Genomic DNA, 23,646 nt, shown 5'->3' on the forward strand with positions numbered 1-23,646 from the left:
GGGAAGAAGAATAACAGGCAGAAAGAGATACATAACTTCTGCTGAAGCCATTGTAGCACAGGTGTCGGTGGCTTGCTTTGCCTTCCTCATTTTAGCATGAGCTAATAAAAGAAGACTGAGGACTAACCAAAGTATGTGAAATGTGTTGTTAAAGAGATGGTTTCATCTGTTAGGTGGTTGCAATTGCACAATAGCTAACTTAATCTGTCTCGACAGCTCCTTGAAGGCTGAGTGCTGCTGCTGGCCAAGTATTGTGTTGTCTGGACATTCTGCATTTTATCCCATTGAAGACATGTTTTGTATCGGGGATAATTTTTACAAGCATCCCTCTTCTACACTGAGCTAACTGAATTCCGTGCCCTGTGATGTGTCTGAATAAACGCAGTCCTACTGCATGTTCTCTCAGCACCAGTGGGTGCTATAGTTACGGGTGTATCCCAGCATCTGTTTCCCCTACTAAGCAGACCATTTAAGAGGTAAATGATGAAGATCTGGATCCCGAAAAACGGTGTAAGCAAAGCGCAGCGCTGAGTGGCTCCCCTCTCAGTCAGTGCAGCTTTGAATTCATTTAGGATGAAGGGCTCTCTCTGGCTATGGAACAGTTTCTATTGAGTGCTGAGAAGAGGAAACATGGAAGAGGTTTGCGGGATCAGGAGCCCGTTCTTGTAGCTGTTGTTAAGTTAGATTGTTTTTACATGAATTGATCCTGTGCAGTCGTTTAAAACGGAAAGCCAAGTTCAGGTGCAGTTCTCAGGCCAAACCTGTAACCTAGTTGGTGCAAATTAACTAACAGAAGTTAGTCCCAGTCCACAACTGAGTCGTAGACTCTACAAGTTTGTTTAATGAAAAGGTGTTATCCACACGCATCGAGCAAGCTAACTGTGGTTTACTGGTGTACTTTCAGCCCTGGCATCACCTGTGGTTTTCCTGGGGGATGTTAGAAACTCGTGTGAGCCCTTACAGCCCCCAAGGAGCTCAGAGCTCTTTTCAGAGCATTTAGGCTGTGGCTCTGAGATGCACTCACTGGGGGAGACAGGCTGGTGAGCAGGCAGTGCACAGCAGTCCTTTGAGTGAGGGAAGTTTTGGCCGAAGATGTGGGTTAAAGCCAGGTCATGTTATGCATTTGGCTAATTTGCTTGTAATTTCTTTGGCAAGGACTTGGGGATGTGCACACGTGCATAGATTCACATGTGCTTTCCAACTCCTCCTGTGTGGAAGCAGCCACCGTTCCTGTTTTTCCTGTGATCTATTCTGGTAGCTGCGTAGTGCAGTGCTGCCTACAGTAAATACTCACAGATTTCCTTGTGAGCTGATGCCTGGTGCGTCCCCCCCCACCCTCCTGTGTGGATACACAAAGGCATGTGTTGTACCTGCTTTACCCTGTGGGATCTACATAATCAGGTCCATAGGTTTTAATGGATTTCAACTCCCTTCTGTCTACAGATACGGTTTCCTGTCTCGTTTTGAGCAGGAAGAGCTGAGTCTTTTTTGGTCTTAGCATTCCTGCTTGCCTGGGCTTTGAGAAGAGTTCTCTGGCTATTTTCCTGTTTGATTTTTGTGTGTGTTTTGTTTTAAGCAGGACAGAGTGCATGTGTGTATGTAATCCATGTGCTCAATTAAGAGAGGCATCTGTTGGGTTTATTTCACATTGCCGAGGAAGGACTGCAAGCAGGGAGCATCTGCTCGGCTTTTTGTCAATGGCTTGTTTTTCATAATTTGCTCTACGGGGTGAATGTTTGAGGAGGGGGAGGAGGCTTTTTATTTCTAAGTTTCATCTTAAATTTATTTTAATGGTAGCCAGGGAAAATGATTGGGATTTAAAAGTTAATTTTACTAAGAAAAGAAATGAAGAGGGGCAAACAAAACCACCTAAAGTAAATACCATTTATGTAACCTTAGGAATACACTCAGAAGGACCCTTATTTGCAGTGCTTTAAAGGCAAAGTCAATTTGTTATAGTGCTTTTATAATGTTTGCATTTTTTTATATAAAAACTAGCAAGTTTTGGTTAGATTTTATTTTGGGGAAAGATAGGAAAGACATCCAAAGCTAAGATGCTTTTTTGGCACTTTGTCAAAAAGAAAAAAGCCTGTTTTTAAAATAGAGCAGCAGTGGTTTCCTGTTCTTATAGTTTTTGCTTTTGTGCATTCAGATGTTGGCTGTATTGCATCTAGTTGATCTAGTGAGCGATTTAATTGTCTGTATATGCATGCATTTCAAGGGCTACTAAACCTATTGGGAGTATTTTATGTAAGTTTGTTTTTTCCACTTCTTGTAGAAATCTCCTCCGGAAGGGCTGTGGAACGTAACAACTTTGTTATACCCTGGGAGGACAGTGCTGCTGGTGGAGCGTAGGGAACTCCGGAGGAGAAGCCCTCGAACTCCCCTTACAGCGAAGGAGGGCCAAATCTTGCCCACCCCGACTGAACAAACAAGAATACCATTTTGCAAGTGCAGATGTAGCGGTAAGAATAACGCTACCAGGGAAAATTTGGGTCTTCCTGAAAGCACTTAAAGAAATGAGATTAAAAAGATTAGAAATTGTGTCTTGTCCTATAAGTGGACCCCAAGCCAAGACATTTATTAAACAACTTTGAGAAAAAAAGATATTAAACCTCTATCTTCCATGCCACAAGATGTCACGGAAGAGTGAAGGATGAGTTAATAAAAATAACTTCTCTGACAGTTCAATCTCACTCCATACTGAGAGAGTGTGTATCTATAGATTATTTAAAAATTATGTAACAAAATACATATATATATAACTTTTCTGTCAGATGAGTGTCACTCAGCTGAACAACTTTGTTGACATCAATTAATGATTATAAAAGCAGCCTACAGCAGGTTGGTTTGCAAAATGCAAAAGTAGGCCTGCTAACAGTGAGCAGACAAGCTCACGTCTGAAGTTTCAAGTAACCCAGGCTGACACAAAATCATGGAACCTGAACTGTAAAAGGAAAAACCACAATAAACTTCATAGTAGCAGGAAAGTATTTTCGTTGTTTGAAAAAAAAAATAAAATTCAAACTTTGTCATCACATTAAAAACATTACATGAGAAGTAATAAACATATTTACACTTCTGTTTTGATTATAAATATACATTATATACAAAATAATGTTATAAAACATAGAAAGTTCAGTGCTTCTGATTTTTTTAAATTACTGAAATACTAGACTTCAAAATAAACTACAGACAAACTAAAACCCATATTATTGATTTCTGAAGGTCATCTTCAAAATGGTCCTACATGGTCAGAGCGGAAGGTCAGTAGTGGACATTATGAAAGGGCCTTGTCTGCACAGTTCAAAGCAGTAGATGGGCTAGTCCAGCGACAGGATTACAAGGGCAGGACTATCACTGTCCAAGATATAGCACGGTCCAGGTTTCTTTGAAGTGATCTTGTTTCTTCCCTCCTCATTCTGCCGCACCCCAAAGTCTCATCTTTATACAGTGTCACAGCACTTTCCATTGGGGTGTCAATATTACTGCTGTAAAAATGTATGTAAGAAAATAGTTTATGTATGCCTCTGGTTTCCAGGGCGGGCTTCCCCTTTCCCCTGTAGTAGTGGGTGGGTAAGTATGAAAGGAATGGGACAAGCCTAGAACCTTCTCGCTTTAACCTCCACCTGTTGTGGCAAAGGGCTTCTCAGTGGGTGCTTCTCTATTGGGCATTTGGAACAACAAAAGTGGGAGTTCTGCAACCAGACAGAGAAATAGGGGGACGACAGTATTTCTTCTCCTTCAGAAAGTAACAGCTGACTTTGAGACTACTTGCAGTAGAAGGTGGCACCTAATTCAGAAACATAACATAAAACCTCAAATTTGTGTAAGAATTAAGGGAGGGAGAGAGATGAAAAATGTAGTTTCTATTCACAATCACTGGTAGTGCAAAGGGCATGAAAACAGCTGAGACAGCTCAGCCCATATAGGTTCTAGAAGCTGATTGATTTTAAACGCATTCGTAAGGCTGGAATTGTCTCTCCTCATAACAGGGAAGAGGCAGTAGACATTCCCTATCACACCTTTCCCTTCTCAGGGGTTTAAATCCATGAAAATCCTGTCCCATATTGTGGCTTGTGTCAATCAGTTTTCCAAAGCATCACCAAATGAGATGAACTGTAAATTCTGTATCTCTCTCTTTCCTCCTCTCACCCCTTGAACTGTCCCCAATACATGCAGCAGGAGAGAGGAGATGCAAATAGACGTACAGCAGGAAGTATCAATCACTCCTGCCCAATACTGTTCAGGTAACTGCAAATAGAGCAGTCAAGTCTCTGTTTGGGCTCCATAAGATTCTCTCATTTTAGGCACTTTTAAACCCAGCAAAAATGGAGATCTCATTTATTCTGTATCCATTATCTGCATAGAAATGTGTCTTTCTTCACACCTTCCGTTGCAGCATCTGTGACAGTTCAGCGCCTCCTCATCTACTGGCACCTCCCATAATCAGAGTTCTGGAAAGCCACGGGTCTGTCCAAGAGGAACTGGCCTCAGTATCTTTAAAAAACGTATCAAAGCAACAACATTTTTAACCCCTTTCTCTTCCCTCTGCCTCCCCTCTTCTATAGCCAATGAGATTTATGGTATCAAACTTCAAATAAGGGCAGTAAGAACAAAAAGGTGTATTGCATCTTTCGGTAAATTCACAGTCTGTCCAGTTCACCCAGTTCCATCCTCGCCTGAGAGCAGCAAGTTGCATGTAATTAAAACAGTCCAATCCAGTTCTGAATTGTAAACAATGCAGCAGGAATGTCCATCTACTGGCATTACCAAATCTGAGGTGCAAATGGACTGATCTTCAGTCTTATACCTGTCAGGATGCAAAATGATACAAGGAATGAGAAGGAAATACAGTGTACGGAGTACTGCAGAGTTAACAAGTTATAAATCAAGTATATCATATCAAAGTAAGTTAAGCCAAACATTCCTGCAGCTTAACTATCAGTGTTCAAAGTTTTTGGTTGCATCCAGAGATAGAGAATGGCTAGCAAACTACTCTTCTGTATGACAGGTAACCTCTTGACCTTGTGTGAGGGAAAGAATATTTAGGTTAAAACTTACAAATTTGAAGGCTTAACATGAGGTCGCCATAACAGGCATATGATATAATTAAACAGCTTATGTTCAAAAGCATCAAACATGAATGATGTTGGGAGAAGTAACCCTGAAAATAAGAATACTTCTAGCGGTACCTCATGGAAACCTGGGAGTCTGGCTTTGGTCAGCACGATTGTCAAAGGAACATACGGTATTTAGGTCATTAACAGGAATTAAGTGTCGAACTGTCATTTGTATCTTTGAAAAGTCCTTTCAGTTAGTCTTAAACTGTTAATATTGCTGGTTGACTTGTATTCCAGCTTGCCTTTAAGCAGAAATCTGATATCCACACTGGCAAGGGAGACAGATTCCAGCAGAGCTGTGTTCACAGATCACTGCTATATGGTGCAACAAGCTCCGCTTTCCTGGAGCCTGAAACTATCTGAAACTTGTCCTGGCTACACTAGAAGAGAGAGTCAAAAAAAGAGCAAACTCAGGTCTTTCTTAGGATCAGAGGATATTAGCTGATGTTAAACGGCATTTAAATTCACACTGAGCTTTTTCCAACAGGTCAGTAATTCTTCAGGAAATACTCGGTCCCTCAGTAGCTGCTTTTAAAAGTCTTAGGATTGTTTGATGCTAGGCTCTTTATCAAAAATCTGTTTTTTCTGTATTGTCCCGTAACCTTTCAAAATACCATCAAAATCTTGACATGTTTAGCAGTACAAGTAGTAGTAATTTCTGTTGGGAGCCACGAACACACATCTGGAGCTTAAAGGCCAAGAGGCTGAACTTCCTTCCATGTCTTATATTGGATTCCCTAAATGGTTGTAATGCTTATCCATTAGCACATGCAGTTACCTTCCATATTCTGCTGGATATCTACAGATTTATGTCTTTCCACAGAACACAGATTATATGTTTTAGTCATGGGGAAAACTCTAGCTTGACTTTTATGGGTCTATAGACTCTTACTGTTCTCATTTTTGCTGATTACCTATTTAAGAGGAAATAATCCTACACAGCACATTAAGGGCTGATGTTCGGTGCTTTCATCTCCAACAGACTTATCTAAGCTCAGAACCTCTGAATTAATAAAATCAGAGCTGCTAATTTATTTTCCCTGTTGTATTTTCTGTTTGCTTTGGCACGCTTGTGCACCGCAGAAGAGGAGAGGTGAATGCTGGGAAGTATCTATGATCCCTGGAAAAAGAGCTACCTTCTCAGATGTAATGCTAAATGATAATTTTCCCCCTTTACTTGGTGAATTCATGCCTTCCCACATACGCTTTTAGGGAGTTGTGTACTTACCTCTGTGGCTATGATGCACTCATTCCTTTCTTCTGTTATCACAAAGACAGACTGGTACATTGAATCCCTCGGAGAGCATATCGCTGATATCCTACATTCCGGCTTTTCACTAATGCAGGGCAGAGAGAAAAGAACGTTATTTGACTTCAGACATGCCTGGCTCTAGAAATCTGTGAACATAGAGGTGTGAAATGAGAGCCATGAAGGTGTGGGAGGGGAGGCCGAAGTATGAAGTTTCACACATTCTATATAATGGGCAGGACATGAAACTAGAAAAGTGGAAGTAAGGAATAGGTACTGTCTTGCTATGCTTCTGGCATGTCCAGTCTAATAAATCTGCTCCTCAGATCCCTCAGGATAACAGAGTCACAAGCAGAACTCAAAGACTTTCAGTACACAGATCAGAAGACTGATGTGCCAGTGGATACCTGCCTTTTTCTTTTCTGAAAACAGTGGATTTTTTTATTCTTTCCCTCTCTAAGTAGCTCAGTTGCCTTCTTAGTAACTGAAATACTTATTTTTAATGTCTATATGGCATATTGTTGTTGTCTCTCAATGATGGGGGAGAAGGAAAGACACTTCTTAGTTTCACCACTGGGCTAGCTACCCTCATTCACCTATGCTAGCAACACCCTGCACACTCAATTCAATTGTTTGGCTTAGCTAGGAATACCATTTGGCTATGACATGCATGTGTATACTCCAGTATGAAGATTCCTAGCTTTGTTTTTGTTTGTTTTGTATTTTATCTTCTTGATCTTTTTTTTTCTTTTTTTTTTTTTTTTTTTTTTTTTTGTATTTTTCATTTGTTTCTAGACATGCAGGAAGATAAGGAGGCTTAAAAAAGATTACAAAGAAGACTGCATTCTCACCTGTGTAGTCGGAGGGGAGATTTTTCTCCTAGACACTTTTCACTTTTGTAATATTTATCCTCCTGTGTTCCTCTACTTGTCAGGTCTTTTACCAGATTATAGTCCAGTTTATGATTCTTGGGTTTGTAGTTTGATTTTTCCAGCCCACAGTCCACTTCGAGGTCTTTATTTTTATTGGTGTTTTTGAGCTGTGAAGCTGGAATGAGATTGTCCTTCTGGAAGTCAGACAAGTTGTTCATTGTCTCCAAGTCCTGCTCTGGGTGCATCCTCATCTGCCTGATGACCATTGCTATCATGCAGAACAGTATGAGCAAAGCCACCAGCCCCACCCCCATGGATATAGCAATCCAGGGGACTGGTTTAGGAGGAAGTGTAACAGGCACTGTATAAACTGGTAACTCGCAGCGGTTCCCCATGAAGCCAGAAGGACAGTAGCAGACAAAGTTGGCACTATAAAGTCCGCTGTAGCACGTGCCTCCATTCTCACATGGCCCAGAAGCACATTCATCTCTGGTTTTGATGTCACAGTTCCTGCCACTATAGCCTGGCAAGCACGTGCAGGTGTAGTCGTTGATCAGGTCATGGCAAGTTCCCCCATTGGAACACGGGTTCCTAGCACAATCGTTGACGTTTATCTCACATTTCTGACCAGAGAAACCAGCCCGACAACGACACACACGAATCTGACCCAGGTAAAAGCAATTGCCACCTGGGGAAAAAAAGTAAATAAATAAATAAATAAATTAGTCTGCAATGCACTTCATTCTGAAACCTAAGCTCTCCCTGGTAAGCATATTTTACTGCCACAAAAAGAAATTATTTTACAAAACAACCAAATACAGTTCTTTCTAGCTTGCCTAATTTTATCACTGTGGCTTAAAAAGATGCCCCTTCCAAATACGTAATAAAGTTAATTTAATCTACATAATTCTGCCATCTCTTCCATCCCATGATAAACCTTGTGTGTTTTTTAATTGCACAGAAAATGCCAATGAAAGCCTCCCAAGAGAGCAAAATTAGGGCAGATATGGAATACAGTGAGGGAGAAGGACTAATATAGCAGTAGCAGAGGTCAGATTGGATTTCTATCACTTCTGCACTGAAAAGCATGAACAAGTCAAATAGACATGGGATTTTTGGATAAAAGACTTACCGTTTGCACATGGATTGCTCGTGCACCTGTCTACTTTTTTTTCACAGTTTGACCCTGTGAAGCCCAAAGGACAAAGGCAAGTGTAGCTGGCCCCTTGTTCTTTTTCCAAGCATGTGCCGCCATTAAAACATGGAGAATCTATACATGTCAAAGCACTGTGCTCACAGTGAATTCCATAGTATCCAGGGGGGCACAAGCAGTGATAACCATTCTCCATATCCTGTAAAACACAACATGAGACCACTGTTATTTGATGTCATCAAATAATAGCTGCTTGCATGTTTCTTTTTGGTCAACAGTGAGGGATGTTCTACCCCCCCTTCTCATTCACACTCAGATGTGGCCAAAGCAACATTTGCAGAGTAAATATCTGAATGCTTGACAGTGAGGGATGGAGCCATGCATGGGCCATATTCAGCATGTAGGAGCCATCATGTACCTACGTAACAGAGTAGATGCAGTACAGGCAAGTAGGCAAAACATTAGCAACACCACTACTGTCTAATGGGACCCCCGTGGTCCCCCTAGAGCAGAGTAGCACATATCAACCTACACAGCTGTCATTTGGCCATTTGTCTTCTATATGACAGCCCATTTTTTACAAGAGCTGACTTTGCTTTGCCATGGAAAAGTCACATCACTTAGAGCACAACAAAACCCTCTATTCTTTCCAGATAGTGTATGTCCAAAGCCTTAGGAGAAGAGAGCTAGGGTCTTGCGTTATTAGCTTTAATCAAAACGTGCATCGTATTACATTTGATGTCTATAATCTACCAATCTTTATCAACAGGTAGAGTTAATCACTGAATGGGTCTGAAAAATACACTGAAACAGTAGGCTGCAGAAAACTAAAAATGCAGAACCCTGTTTCACAGAAAATGTTTCAGCTCATTGCCCTCACATTGTCTGATGCTACGCTCCCAGAGTTGTAGAAAGCAGATACTTTATTTACTCTTAAAATGCTGATTTAGTGCATTTCGGCAGGCACCTCAGTTTGGGAGGCTTATTTTTTTACAGCTCTGCTCTCTCACCAACCTTAGCTCTTGCCAAGATCTCATAATGGCTACTGTAGAAACCTAAGAATCAGTTGACTAGTTCCAATCTAGATGATACATCTCCTCCTGTAACAGGCTTCCTCCACTGACACCTCTAGGGAAGGGTTCAGTATGATAGTTGTGAGCATCAGTAATGAACCTGTGTACTATCAAATTCCCATTATGTTGTTACAAAACCATTTCTGAAAAGGTATACTTGGGCTTGCTTCTCACAAAGACTTTACATTTAAAATGCCCTTACCGTGCAACTACCACCATTCCTACAGGGGTTGCTGTCACACTCGCTGATCTCATGTTCGCAGTCAACACCAGTAAAGCCAGGTTTGCATGAACATGTGTAACTGCCCTGGCCAGTGTTCATGCAAGTTGCTCCATTTTTGCATGGTCTGTGGTGAGTGCAATAGTTCAGATCTGCAAAGATACCAAAATGTTAGAGAAAAGTCTTTGACAGCTGGGAAAAGACATTCATTTCCTCAAGGCCTGAACAGCACAGAAAGTAGAAACAAAAATGCTTTAGTCAGCAAAAAGGACAGAATTTTCAGTAAGAAGTCTTTCTTTTGACTGTCAGTAAGAATACTGGAGATTATTCTTCAGATTATCAATAACAATTGGATTTTTCAGTGTATTATCAATTTTAGTTATTCCTCTATGTCCATTACAGCAACACAGTAAGCTCTGAATTGTGGGAGATCTTGCAAACTTTTAAATCTATTAGTGCTTTAGTATACTCTCCCTTTTTGTGTGCATAAATCCATTAACTGTAATGGGATTTAGATGCCCACCTATCAAGTTGGAAAATGTACTTTATAAGTGTATATTCTCTGGAAGGCACTCCATGGCCTTAGAAACACTTGGTGCACAGCATGTCACGCAATTAAAAGAGTAATCCCCATCTTTCAAAAGTGTGCTCCAAGGCATGTTCTGGGGAAGTGGGGAGGAAATAAAAAAAAAACTGTTTAGGCTTTGAGATTTAAACAAACATTAGAAACCTTTTACTGTTTATTTATGATGCTCTTGTTATGAATTTTAGTAGTTTAAACTGTCTAAATGCTCTGCCAAGCTTGATGGTGCTCTCTTCCTTTCAATTTGAGACAGAGGTTAAGCACACAAGTTCATAGGATATAAGCAGAAAATCTTTATAAGCACTATAAATGCCACAGTAGTTGGAATACAACTGGTTAATAGATAACTACAAGCAGAAAAAAAATCTGCAACTTTACTTTTCCTGCTTATTCAGACTTCCCCATCTTAATCCTATAACTGTCTTGAAAACACTTAACTTGGTTTGAGTACTTAATGCTCTCAGTGCCAACAGTACATATATGGCCTTGAGGACATGACTGCTCAGCTGGCTACAGTTCAGTGATTCAGTGGGTTGAATAGGTGGAAGTGGTCTGGTGTACCTTAAAATGGAACCTGTACTTTTCATTCTTGCTTACATGATTTTTCTCTCATGCTCCAGACTTATCACATGAGTTAACTTCCTTGTATGCAAAATAAGGAAGGCCCAAATGATGGTGTTTACTGCTAATGGAAACTGTTTAGTAAACTGTTATAGTTGTACAGGCAATAAGTTAAACTTTGCTTGAGCAGGCAGAAAACTTGCCTGTTCAACACTTCATCCATTTTTTGTTCTAATCAAAAAGAAATGCAACTACCAAAAAGGTTTGCTTTTTTTCAGCTAAAATTGCTGAAAATGTAAGAATTATTGTCTAAGAAAGCCGATGCCTATAAACATGTACATTGAGGAAATTTAGTTCTAGATTGTACAGGACAGATTCCTTAGTCCAGTACCAAGGAATACCCAATCTAGAGCCGTAAGCACAACCTTTGGAACTAACCTTGATCACAGAAGAGGCCACCCCATCCTTCATCACATATGCACTGCCATTGTGTTTTACAAGTCCCGTGGCGGCAGCCTATATGTGGAATGCATTCGTCACAGTAGCGGCCTTGCCAACCAGGACGACAGCTAAAAGAAAAGTCAAATTAAAACATTAATAACACAGAAAAGAGCTGAAGTTTCTACTACAAGGTGACATTTTAACTGAAGTTCAGATTGCAGTTGCCATCTACTCACATGCACTCTCCAGGCTTGTTACAGTATCCATTCTGTTCAGTACATCCAGACAGACAGATGGCTGTAAAGAGAACATAAAAAAGCAGAAATGTTTAGATAAATACATATGGCAGTATAGACTACAGTTTTAAAAGGGGGAATGCCTGCATTTTAAAAGGTACTTCGAAAACCTGTTTCGTACTCTCAGAGCTTTGTTTTAAAAATTCTCAGTACGGGGAGTTCTGGAGCAGGAGGAAGTGAACAAGGAGAGCCAACATTTGACAAGCTGTCCTTTACTTTCTGCTGTGTACATAACAAACATGAACTCTTGCAACTCTTGCTAGGAAAGGAGCAAGAGGAGGCGGCTGTGCCTGTGCTAATGAAAGCCTGAAAGAAACCAACAGGAGGGGCCTGGACCTACACTAAAAATTCCCATTACTACAATACAACACCTGTCCATCTCCTCTGGCAGTTGAAATGGTGGAAGCATTTGTGTGGGCAAGCTGCTAACATTTTAACTTGGAATAAATACCACTGATTCAGGGATATCAGCCAAGACCTTTTCTCTGCTAGCTCTCCCTTCACTGCTGTCACTCACGGAGGTGAGGCACAAAAGCAAGGCATTAGTAGTTGCAGCAGAAAGGGCCAAAGTCCTCAGAGTGCGACTTTTCTTCTCCAGGCACGGAGGAGAAAGGTCGGGAGGAAAACATGGCCCCAGTGGCTGCCATATAACTCTGTACAATGCACCTTACCACTGTTGTTCCTGCCACAGTATTTTAAGGACAGACAGCAAAGACAGGTAAAACCAGCCTCAGGCCTGCTGGTGTAACTGGGAAAGGGGGAAGCTTTCAGGTTCTGAGTCCTTTCATCAAACAGCTCCCTGATGTTTTGGGAGCATGCATTTCCTTAAAGACCTCATGAGTTGTGTTTCTGCATACGCTGACTAGCACTGGAATTAGCACAGGTAAGCACCTCAAGAAGCCAGAGCAGGTGATGCTTCCTAATGAGCTGAGGCAGCAGTTCGATTTTAGGCCTTTCTAACACACGCAACACAGCGCAGCGCAGAAAGAGCTCCTCACGGCCTCAGTCGAGGCCAGACACCTGCATGCTGCCCCTCAAGGCGAGCGGGCGCGACGACGCCCGCCTGCTGGCCCTGCCTGCCCGCGCTGTGTGAGGAAGTCGGGGGGGACCTGCCGCCGGGGCCGCGAGGGGAGCCGCGTCCCGCTGCCGCCCGCCCGCCACGCCACGCCGCCCCACGGCTCCCGCCCCCACGCGGCCGGCGCGAGGCGGCGGCGGCCCCGGGCGCGGCGCGGCACTTACGCTCGGTGCAGTACTCGCCGGTCCAGCCGGGCAGGCAGGCGAGGCTGCCGTCGGGCTCGCAGACGTAATGGCCGAAGCGGTCGTCGCGGCGCTTGCAGAGGCGGGAGCAGCTCTCGCCGTAGTAGTTCTCGCTGCAGATCACCCGGTAGGAGTAGCGCAGCTGGGTCTGCGCGCCGCTCTGCACGTCCTGCGACCAGTCCTCGCCCACCGCCAGCGACCGCTGGATCGCCATCTGGCTGATGAGCCAGTCCTCCGAGGGCGGCCGGGAGCCTGCGGCGAGAGCGCGGCGTCAGCGCGGCCCCTCCGGCTCGCCGCCGCGCCCCCCACCCCGCACAAAGTGCGCGCACCACAGCGAACGCGTGCGTGCTCTTTGGAAAGGGAGCGATCCTGCCCCCAGCGCCAGAAACGGGGCAGGATGCGGCTCCCGACTGCGGCGCCGTTCGGGCCTGTAGATTTCGTGTGTGTGTATATATATACACATATCTGTATACACATAATGCAGATATACGCAAATATAGTGAGCGACGCTGCATTGGGAACATCAAAAAGAGGAAAATGGGGAGGAAGATGGGAGATGGGCTGCGCTGTGCCACTGGCGGGCACGCAGCTGGGGGTGGAAGAGCACAAGCGCGAGTGAAACCCGCCGGTGCCGAGTTCCCACATCGCCCCTGCGGTCTCCAGTATCAGTGACTTAACCTGGCCTTAAGAGGCTTTGCAGAGAGCTTTTCAAAGTGAGAACTGTTTTGCTGTTGAAATATCCTTTTCCTCTATGTCAGAAAAACATCCCAAAGCCATTATTCCTTTCCAAAGGGCGGAATTTGAAAAAGGTGTAAAATACAGGAAAAGGCAGTCAGGACTTTTTGGCAGCCTTGTGGTTTTCTCACCAAAGAGCTCCTTTCTTTCCCACGCCAAAAATAAACCGGAGGAAACGCAATTGTGTTGGAGATTAGGTAGGGGACAGAATCAAAGCGGCCCTGATGGATATCGTTGAGGGGCTCGCTGCCGACGGGAGGATAAAGCCAGCCCCGAAGTTATAGTATAAACATGTGAGCGCCGTGAGGGCCGCGCGGCGGCCGTTAGCCGTTAGCCGTTAACGGTTCGGTGGGGGGGGGGGGGGGGTCGCGCGCGGCGCTCCCGGGGCGCGGCCGCCCCCTACGGGCAGCGCGGAGCCGCATTCACCTTCCGGCAGGTAGTTGGCGGGCGCGTGCCAGGCCTGGATGATCAGCGAGAAGGTCCCCTGCGGGCGGAAAAACCAGCGTGAGCCCCGGCCGGGGCTGCCGCCGCGGCCCCCGGCCCCCGGCCCCCGGCCCCCGGCCCGCGGGCGGCGCCGGCAGCGCGGCGGCCCCGGGAAACCACCCCCTGGCAGCGCTGCCCGCGCCTGGGCGCACGTTTTAATTAACCTAATTGCGGATCGCGTTACTTTGTCTGCGGCACCGAAACGGAGCTTCCCATCCCTTGGGAAAGCGCTTTTCTTTCGCCGCGCGAGGAGCGGGGGGAGGAAGGAGAGCATTTCGTTTCTGTTTTTAATGGCTAGGCACTTCCCCCTCGCTCTACACAAGTTTTATAGAGTGCAGATTTTCCCTGCTTGCTTCTTTCCCCCCCCCCCCTAACAAATATTTATTTTCCTAAGCGCTCCTGGACTTGATGCACTTTTCATTGCTTTTTAGAAGTTCTGGAAATAAGTCTAACGACGAAAGTAGTTTGTTTACGTTACAGATTAGCAGCGCGCTGCGATCAGCCTTCCCTGCCGCCCTCCTGCCCCGCAATTACAACCAGGTTTAAAGTGGAATCTCACCGGCCACGTGAAGTTAAAGGGTAACTTAATGGGGCTGTCAAATCTCTCTGTATCCTTGATGCTGAAGGAGTTTATTCCCAGAACTGGGGTGATGATGCTGCCGAAAGTGCAGGAGCCCGGGGAGACCACTGCCTGAAAATGCTTCAAGCAAACGCGAAAGAAGGTCCTGCAGTGGGGGGAGCAGGGCTTCCCGCTGGCCAGAGCCCCGTGGCTATTCACGAACTCGTGCAGCTCCAGTTGGAAGACGCCAGAGCCGGACACCCTCTGCACAAAGGGGAGACATACAAAATAGCCAAATCAGAGCTTACCCAGGCTTTGCCATGCAAACTTGCTTCCATCACCCACTTTACATTTAGCGAACCCTTTTTTTTTTTTTTTTTTGTAATGCGTGATTACCTGCTGCAAAATCATTAACAGAAACGTCAAGCCAAAGATGCGCAAGGCTGTCATCCTTGTGTTATTCAAGGCTTCCAATTCTTAGTGGGTTTAGTTTTCCTCCTGTATTCCTCAAATGGTCTAAGTAAGCGCTTCTCGCTTGATGGAGAAAAGAGAGGCGTCACGGCGATTCTCCTAGAGCAACCTGCTCTTCCAAATATTCCCCGAGCACCAGCAGAAATTGGAAGGTAAAATCCAGGTGTTAAAACGTCCCCTTCTGGGAATTAATCCTGCAGCCAACGACCAAACTCTGATTGCTTTAGTCGCCTTTATAAACTCCAAAGCCGAGTGGACTTGGTGAGACGCAAAGGGGAGTGCTTAGTGTTGAACTGCTCCTCCTTTAACTGGTGCTAACAGCGCTCAGTGAATGGAAAACTTGCTTCCCTTCGAGCTGTTTATATAGTTGCCTCGCATCCTCGCAAGCTCATTATGTAAACTGTCAGTCAGACTCACGGGCGATCCCTCCCCTTTTCCATCTTTCCTTTCTGGAAAAAAAGAACCAAATGTTGTGGAGAGCCCTCATATCCAGAATTAATACCCTGCTGCCGCTGCTGCACTGACCACCAAGGAGCCGAGCTGATTATGAACAAGCCAAGCATCTGTTGAGATATTTACCGCACTCACACGGGGAGAGTTCCCTCGAAAATCGGACGCCTCTCCGAGGAGCAGCTTTCCAGAGAGGCCGAACAATAGAGGATGAAATGTTTAAAACCCTGTTCGCTCGCTGCCCCCGTCGCGACCCGCCCTGCCCCGCGGTTCCCCGGAGCCGCGGCGCGCCGGACGGGACCTGCGCTGCCCGGCGCGGGCTGGTAGCAGGGAGAAAGTAAAAGCGAAATGGAGCTCGCAGGAGAGAGCAGCAGGGACGGCCCCGCCGCCGCCGCCGCCGGCGGGGCGCAGCACTGCCTCGGGGCGCCCCGGGGCCCTCCCGCGGGCCGCTCTGGGTCGCGGCTGTGGCGGTTCTGCACAGCCCCCCCGGGGAAGGGGGCAGCCGGGGGCCGCGCTACCTGGCGTGGGGCGGGCGGGCCGGCGGCCGCGGCGGGGGGGCTCCGTGTCGCTGCGAGGGGCAAGCGGCGCGGGTCGCGTCAAGGCGCTTGGCAGGGGCCAGCGCCGGGCAGCAGCCTGGCTGCGAGCTGGCGTGTGCCAGCCGAGTCCTTGGCCTGATTGCAGCGTGCGCTCATTGTTGGGTCGCGTGTCCCTCATTAAAGCCGAGCACAGAGAAGGCCTTTCATGTGGCTTTTTATTTCAGCTTGTTAAATGGATGGGAGACCGGAGGGGGGGGGGGAGGGAGAGATAAACCTTCAGCTGTATGGTAATGAGGTCTTGCCACCTTTATGCCAGTGCATGGCTCGCAAGGCTGCAAACCTTTCCGGGCTGGATCACCTGCGAACAGCGCGGAGGCGCAGCACGCTGGAAGTCGCCCTTGAGCTTCTGTGCTCTCCTAAAAGGTGTTTTCTTGTAGCGTTAATTCTGAAGTCCACGCTCTGAGGAAAAAGAAACAAAGAAAGAAACAAACAAAAAAGGAAAAGAAACAAAAAAAGAAAAGAGAAAAAAAGCCTGGGATCTGGTCTGGCTTTCTGGCTCATCTGGAGGCGAGGCACCATGCCGAGCGTCGCATCCCGGCTAAAATTCCCCGACCGGTCCTCCTGTTCTTACATTTCCAACAATAAACCACCACTTGTCTTAGAAATCAGCCTTGGTCTGGGATGCGGTTAGAGCGTTTGTGCGGCCCGGCGCCCGGGGTCGGGCGCGGAGGAGGAGAGGGCAAGGCACAACTTTTGAGCTGTCCATGGGAGATACTTGAGCTGCCCGAGAGAGAAAGCCGCGGTGCTGCCGGCAGCAGCCGCGACCGGTGCAATTGCATCAGTGTGCGCGTGTGTGGTTGGGGAGAGGGCAGGTCAGGAGCTGGGGTCTCCCTGAAAAGGGGATTAAAACTCCTCCCGGTCCCCGCCGCGCTGGGGCAAGCCAGACCGGGGAGCACAAGCTCCGGCAGTATCGGGGCTGCAGCCGGGGCCGGGCACGCTTGGTTTAGCTCCTGTCCGGAGCAGCCCGGCTGTCGCCTCTGTGTGTCTGTCAGCCTGCGTGTCTGTCTGTCTGCGGCCCTCCCCGGGCACGGACGGGAGCGGTGCTTGTGAGCGAGATAAACCACAAGGCAGAGGCACAAGAGAGGAGCTCTTTTGTCTCGTCCTCGTAAACAAGTCGGAAGGAGGAATGTGTCGCCGCTGATGAACTCGGAATTTTGCAGCGATCTGCCCGGCCAGATCCCGGCTTTACCAGCAGCAGCGTCAACTGTCAAAATCAAATCTGATGCTAATAGCTTCGGTACTAAATAAAATGAGAGGCCAGATAACATCAGTGCTTGATAAATGGTAATGAGTGTCTAACCTAGGGGAACAGAAGGGCTGTGGGGCTCTTTAATTCAGTATTGAAAGGCTAGCTGGGTACTGCAGGCTCTAGCAGATGTTAGTATGTGTGTGTTTTGATTTTTGACTTGTATTGGACGTTTATTAGGCTAACCAGAGCCACCCCACGCATGGCCACTTGGTCCAGGCACCATCTGGCACAAGCAGGGCGGCGTGCAAGAATAGGGCCTCGCTTTGGTGCTGAAGATCCACAGGCAGCATCTACCATATGGACCCGGAGCTAATGTAGGTTAAAGCAAGACAAGCTGATCTCTGCTTTTCACAGCTCCGCCAAACCTCGCCGAAATCCCGCCGGCGTGCGCCTCCGCGGCTCGCAGAGCGCGCCGCAGCCCGGCCCGCGGCAAGCCCCCGGCCCCTGCGGGCCCCCGCGGCCCGGCCTGCGCTCCTCCGGCCGCCGCCGCTTTTCCCATTCTCGCCTTGCGCCTAGCTTTGCTCGGGCCCGACGGGAGCAGAAGTTGCTACATCTCCCCGTGCGCCCCTCACAAAACAAATATTTTCAGAAGCTCGAGCGCGCGGTGCAAAAGCGACCTAAAATCCTCCTCGAAACTCCACTTTGATTGCAGCTATAAAAAACAGTCGGTAATAAAGCAATAACCAGAGAATATAGTAAACCACCTGCTGCACGTTGATACATAAGCACGCAGAAGCTAGATAAAAAAGTCGCATTAATAGCGTCAAACAGCTGAGCCTGCAACTCGACAGAGAGCAGATTAGAAGCGCAACTCTTGCAAGCTTTTCTCTGCCCAACGCGCCTTCCTGGGTCATTTTGGGGAGCGCCGTCGCAGCAACCTCCCTCCACTCTCTTAAGAAACCAGGCTCATTTCGAGGGGCGCCTTTCCGGGGCAGAGCAGGGCGCCAGGGCGGAGGCGCCCCGGGGCCGCCGGCGCCGCCGGGGGGGGCGCCAGGGCCGCGCTGCCCCGGCGCGGCGGGGCCGGGACCCCCGGCAGCCGCTGGAGATGCCCGGAGCGAGGCGGCGCGTGGCCAGGCCAAAAGCACCTCGCTAACGAGACGACGGTGATTAATTGCGGACGGGTGAAAGTTGCCAGCCTGCTCAGGCCTCCCCCGTCCTGGGGGGCACGGCCCCCTCTCCCCCGGCGGCGGGACAGCCTGCGCTGCGCAGGGCTCGCTGCTGCCAGCACCAGCCCACCGTAGCCCGCATCGTGGCAACCCCGAAGGTCTGACCGGCCCGGGGGCAGGTAACGCCGCCAGCCCCGGGCTGCCCTGCCAGGCTGCTCGCCGGCCCCTGCCAGTAAAGACCAGAAAGGCAGTAAGGAACAGGGAAAGAGAAGGGAGTGCGAGCGAGGAAGAAGTCGGGAGGGCTGAAAGCAGAAGCTGCGTACGGCCAGACGTCGCCTACTGGCCTTCCTGCCCAATGGTTTTCTCGCTGAAGTTTAGTGGCCCACCGAAATGCGTATTGCGCGGCCACAATCTGCTTCATGCTGTATGAGGGGGCGCAAAGCTGTGGATTAATCACGGCATCTCGCGTGGGAGGCCTGCACGGCCCGCGGCCCGGCGGTGGCTCCCCCCCGTCCCCGTCCCCGTCCCCGTCCCCGTCCCCACCCGAGCGGTGCCCCCGGCGCTGCGGCCCGGCCCGGGGCGGCGCTCGGCACCGCGGGGTTTTGGAAGGGGCGCACAAGCTGCAGGCTGCCCCCGGCCCGTCTCCGCACGGCCCTGCCGCGCCTCCTCCTTCCCGCTCACCCTGTCCCGAAGGCGGCCGCATCCCGACCTCCCCTCTCCTTAATTTTTAATTTTTATTAATTTTTATTTTATTTTTGGAGCGGATCTGGTGTTACGGAAGCGCAGAACAAAGTCCGGGAGATGTCCGTGCCCTCGCTTCCCCGCCACAGCTTGGTTCCCGTTGCCCTCTGGGCTCCCCAAATTCGGTGGGATCCTTAAAATCCAGAATAGGGATGAGGGGGATTTCTTTTTTAAAGCAGTGCTTACTCAAATTCGTCATAACGATTTTGTTCAATACAGCCAGCCCAGTGCCTGCACAATTATTTTGTTATGCACCTTGTGCGTCTTTCTAGCAGCATATCTGCTTCTGTCGCGTACAGGCTGCCTTTCTGGGGCTGGCTCTCCTGGTCACCTTTTTGACTCCCGAGTTAGAAACTTGCCCGTTTATTCCATGCTCGCCAGCCCTTCCATGTGCACAGCCCCACTTTGTGAGCCGGATTCCCTGATGGCTTTTAAACCCCTTAGATAGAAAGTTGCACATCGATTCAGCGCTGACACACACCGAGGGTCTAAAAAAAGGGAGAAAAGACAGAAAAAAAATCCCACTTGCTTGTTTTGTTTCTGCCTAAATGTGCATAGCACAGAGCATCTCTCCAGGGAGAGCCGCTCCGAGGGGTGTTAATGTGGTCGATTTGGGGTACAAATGTTTGGAAATGTTTCCCGATTTGCACAGAAGGAGGGGGGATTTGCAAACTGTTGCTGCCACATGGCTCCTCCAGCCTGTCCATTCTCATTGTAATGAGGCCGGCGCGTGCCTCATCTGCCGCGGGGGCGCTGCCACGGGCCGCCCGGGCACGCCGCGTGCCAACTGGGGCGGCGCGGCTCGGCGCGGCACGGCGCGGCTCGGCGCGGCGCGGCGCGGCTGGACTGGGCTCGGGCCGGCCCGGCGCGGCTCGGCTCGGCCCGGCCCGGCGCGGCTCGGCCCAGCCGCGGGAGCCGGCGACGAGGGCGAGCCCGAGCGCGGGCGAGGCGGGAGTCAGCGGCCGGGCCGCGGCAGCGCGCCGCTGTGCCCCGGCGCCCTTTTGTTGCTCCGAGCTGAGCCCATAAAGATAAGAACATTTCTATTAAAGGCTATAACGATCACTATTGAGTCTCTTGCTACAAATCGATGGCTTCTTTTCCATACAAATGCCTGCTTATGCCTTTATGTTCTCCATCTGTTTGTAGCTAACACCTGCCATTCAATAAATCGATTTGGCCATTTAATGTAACAGCTTCCCGGGACATTTTTTCATGCCAGATGCCACAGCAGCTCCAAACCTCTACCCCAGCCCAGCGCCCCACCAAGCAGCACAGCCACCCACCCAGGCTTCGCCTCGGCAGAGACCCTCTGCCAGGCTACGCATCAGAGAAAAGCAAATACAGAAGTAAAAATGTCTTTTTTTTTTTTTTTTTCGTTTTGGGACTACTCCCCCCGCCCCGATGTCACTTTCTCCTTTAGCCCAGTGGTTTCTGAGCGCCGGGGGGGGCGATCTCCCCGGACAGCTCGCTGGCACGGCTGCACTCAGGTACTGCGATTCCTGCAGGTCGCAGTCTTGGGGGCAGTCAGTGACATTTCGGCTTCCCTTTTATTTTACCAGCTGGCAGATACTTCTCACGCTTTAAGGAACTGGCCGGGACCCACAGTCGTGCCGTGACCCAAGCCTGCAGCCGCGCCGTGGCGTGGGGCAAGGCTAGCGTGGGCCTCCCTTACCTCCTGGGCACGGGGGCCCATCCTGCTCCCTGGGGGTGTCCGGGGCAGCCCTCCCGGGCCTCTGCGCCGCAGAGGCTGCGGCCTGCCTGTTTTATTTGCCCTGAGTGAGGGAGGGGGTTGCCCCCACGTCGTCCCCCCCTTCCTACCCCATGGTGCGTTAGGATAAGCCCAGCTGAGGGAGAAAGGGGCTCTCTCCCTATAGATGCCTCTTGGCAGGTCTCAGGGCAGGGAAAAAGCTGTCGCTGGGCTATGAGCAAGTGGAGTCAGCAGTGCGGTACGGGGAAGTTACGAGGCAGCTTCCTCGGGGAGGAAGGGAGCCGCGCGGGGCTGGCCGAGTTCCCCTGGAAGAGGCAAGCCCAGGGCCGCTGGGGTTTTGTCTGCCTGCGTTTATTGTGTTATTAGCTAGGCTAGGAGTGCCTAGAGCCCTTGAAAGGCACCTTTATTGGTTTAAGTCTGAATAAATGCATAAAATGAAATGCATAATACAAAGAAATAGTTACAGATATGTGAGTATCGGTACATCTGACTCTGTGCGTCTGTTTCTTAATTAAATAATTCAGTACAGACCATAGATACTATTTTCAAATGCACCTGGCTGTAAAAGCCTAATTTCCTTTGAAAATCTGCAAGAAAGTCATGCAGTCATTTGGCTTTTTTACCTGAGACAGCTGGACAAAATTGGGATTTCTCATAGAAAGCAGTCCTGGAAGAAAGACTGGAACTGAGAGCAGGTACCTGGGAGTTAAGTAAATCTTAGTCTTTCTTTTGAGCTTCAGAGCTGTAAGTAAGACTAACAACGGGGGGGGGGCTGCAGAAGAGAGAAATAGCTCTCTTGCACCACATCCCAAGTTTTTGTTCATACAAAATCATGTATGGGACAAAGTTCAGGGATGGGACACTGGCCTGAGGCAGCATAACAGCAAGTAGAGGTTGGCTACAGCTAAAGGGGAAAAAATCCTTTTGCAGGCTCCATAACAAATGTCCCATGGGCCAGACTTTGGCAACTCGTGCATCAGGTCTGTGTCTTCAAGCAGACATCAGCCCTTGGCTACTTCGAATATGTTTGGGGCTATACTGGATAGCATTGAGTGAAGAGATCTGTCCTGAAAAACAGTAAAAGGCAGTTTTAACTCTTCCCCCAGGGAGTGGTGTGGATCCGCGCTCCGCGCCCAGTGCCTCCTCTCCAGGTGTCTACACTAACCCCTTGGGATGTTTGGTGCAGACTCAGCACAGTGATGCCCGCGCTCAGACAGCAGGAGCAGGAAGCCTCGAGCCTCTGGCACTGGAGAGTTGGTGGAGCGCGTGTCTGAGTCAGATGCGCGCAGCGCCGGCGCAGCAGCTGCCCGGGCTGCTCGAGTGGGGCAGGACCAAGAGCAGGAGGGGGCTCCCTGGGGAAAGCCCCTCCTGGGGCAGCCCAGGCTGTGCGACCTGCAGCTCCGCATGCCGCGAAGGCGGACGCCGCGCTGTTGCCCCCAGGGTACCTGCCTTCTGCAGGCTGACACGTCAGACTGGCAGGGGGCATGCTGGCCAGCATGAGGCATGGTGGTTGTACTGGGTTTTTGCTGTGCTCTTCTCCTCCCTCCCTCTGTGCCCTAGGCAGCAACTGTTGGACACCTAGGACCAAATTTCTGGTCAAATGGGGAAGCTAGTGATGGTGTAACAGCAGGAGAAGGCTTGTGGGACTCGGTGGAGTTGCACCTGCTTGTGTGCCAGGATAATCTGGACCAAGACGGTTGTAACTTCTCAGAGCTGCACCCTGGTAAAAGTTAAAGGTATCTAAAATATAGCTGGACACATAAATGAGAAAATCCTTTTTCTAATCTCTGCACTGGAGGTGAAACTCACTAATGACTGAAGAACAAGAAAGACCATTCTGACTTTTTATCCATAGCATTTATATTTATTTGTAGTAAAAAAGATCTTAACCAGGAGCAGCTGCTTCCACAGCCCATCAAAAGCAATCCTAGATTGTCCAGATGGAGTCACTCAAGACAGAGACATGAATGAGGGCTGTCACCGGCTCCAGGATTTCTGGGTTTGTCCTATTTTAAGAAGATCTCACGTCCTGCAAATGTTGCTTATGGGAAATGATTGGATGCCGAAATCCTAGCGGGGGCCCAGGAGGCAGCCTCATGTGGAGATGTGGCGATGTGGCATGCTGACATTCTGACATAACGTGCTGATGATTTTATGCTAGCATCAGCCCTCCAAGAGGAAAGTAAATATGTGACATATTGTTCAGGGAAACAAAACAAACCAAACAATGAGGTCCTGTGCCCAGTGACTGATGTAGCCTCTGCAGGCCCATGCAAAACCTCTTTTCCTTTGTGATCTGGGGATGCTGGGAAAATGAGTGCATCAGGGTATCCAATACCCATCCCTGGCCCAAGCAGCCCTCCTCGCTTTTTGTCTTTGTGTGCGGCCATGCAGGGAGCAAACACAGAGCACCCGCTGCGTTCCTATTGTTTCTCCTGTCTAATGGCCCTACTTAGCCATGGAGGAGTGGGATGGATTTGCGCCTTGTGCACATTGTTCTTAGGGTTCAAAAGAATACTTAAACTAGAGCAGTAGTTAGTATGACAATGGAATAGAAATGAACACTCACTCCAGTAGCTGTGGATGGCACAGGGGCTTAGATAGTAGGACGAGAGAGAAGAAAATTAATGAATCTGTCTGTCTGTCTGTTGACCCATCAGCATAAATATCTTGTCAGTCATATGTGACAGTAGATGTATTTGGATAGTAAAAGCTATGCT

General features: G+C 48.6%; 1 protein-coding gene across 1 annotated transcript; it reads right to left on the reverse strand.

Moving 5' to 3' along the window:
• Positions 1 to 2,979: 2,979 nt before the first annotated feature.
• On the reverse strand, positions 2,980 to 15,501 carry DLL4 (delta like canonical Notch ligand 4). The gene is made up of 11 exons (XM_062576272.1): positions 15,002 to 15,501; positions 14,606 to 14,869; positions 13,990 to 14,047; positions 12,811 to 13,080; positions 11,512 to 11,572; positions 11,273 to 11,403; positions 9,673 to 9,842; positions 8,377 to 8,596; positions 7,224 to 7,932; positions 6,352 to 6,460; positions 2,980 to 4,813 (listed from the first exon to the last, which is right to left on the reverse strand). The coding sequence occupies exons 1-11, from the start codon at positions 15,053 to 15,055 to the stop codon at positions 4,808 to 4,810; spliced, it is 2,052 nt and encodes a 683-aa protein (XP_062432256.1). The 5' UTR covers positions 15,056 to 15,501; the 3' UTR covers positions 2,980 to 4,807.
• Between the last annotated feature and the right edge of the window lie 8,145 nt (positions 15,502 to 23,646).

The sequence above is a fragment of the Rhea pennata genome, chromosome 5 (genome assembly GCF_028389875.1).
Source record: "Rhea pennata isolate bPtePen1 chromosome 5, bPtePen1.pri, whole genome shotgun sequence".
NCBI classification, from domain to species: Eukaryota; Metazoa; Chordata; class Aves; order Rheiformes; family Rheidae; genus Rhea; species Rhea pennata.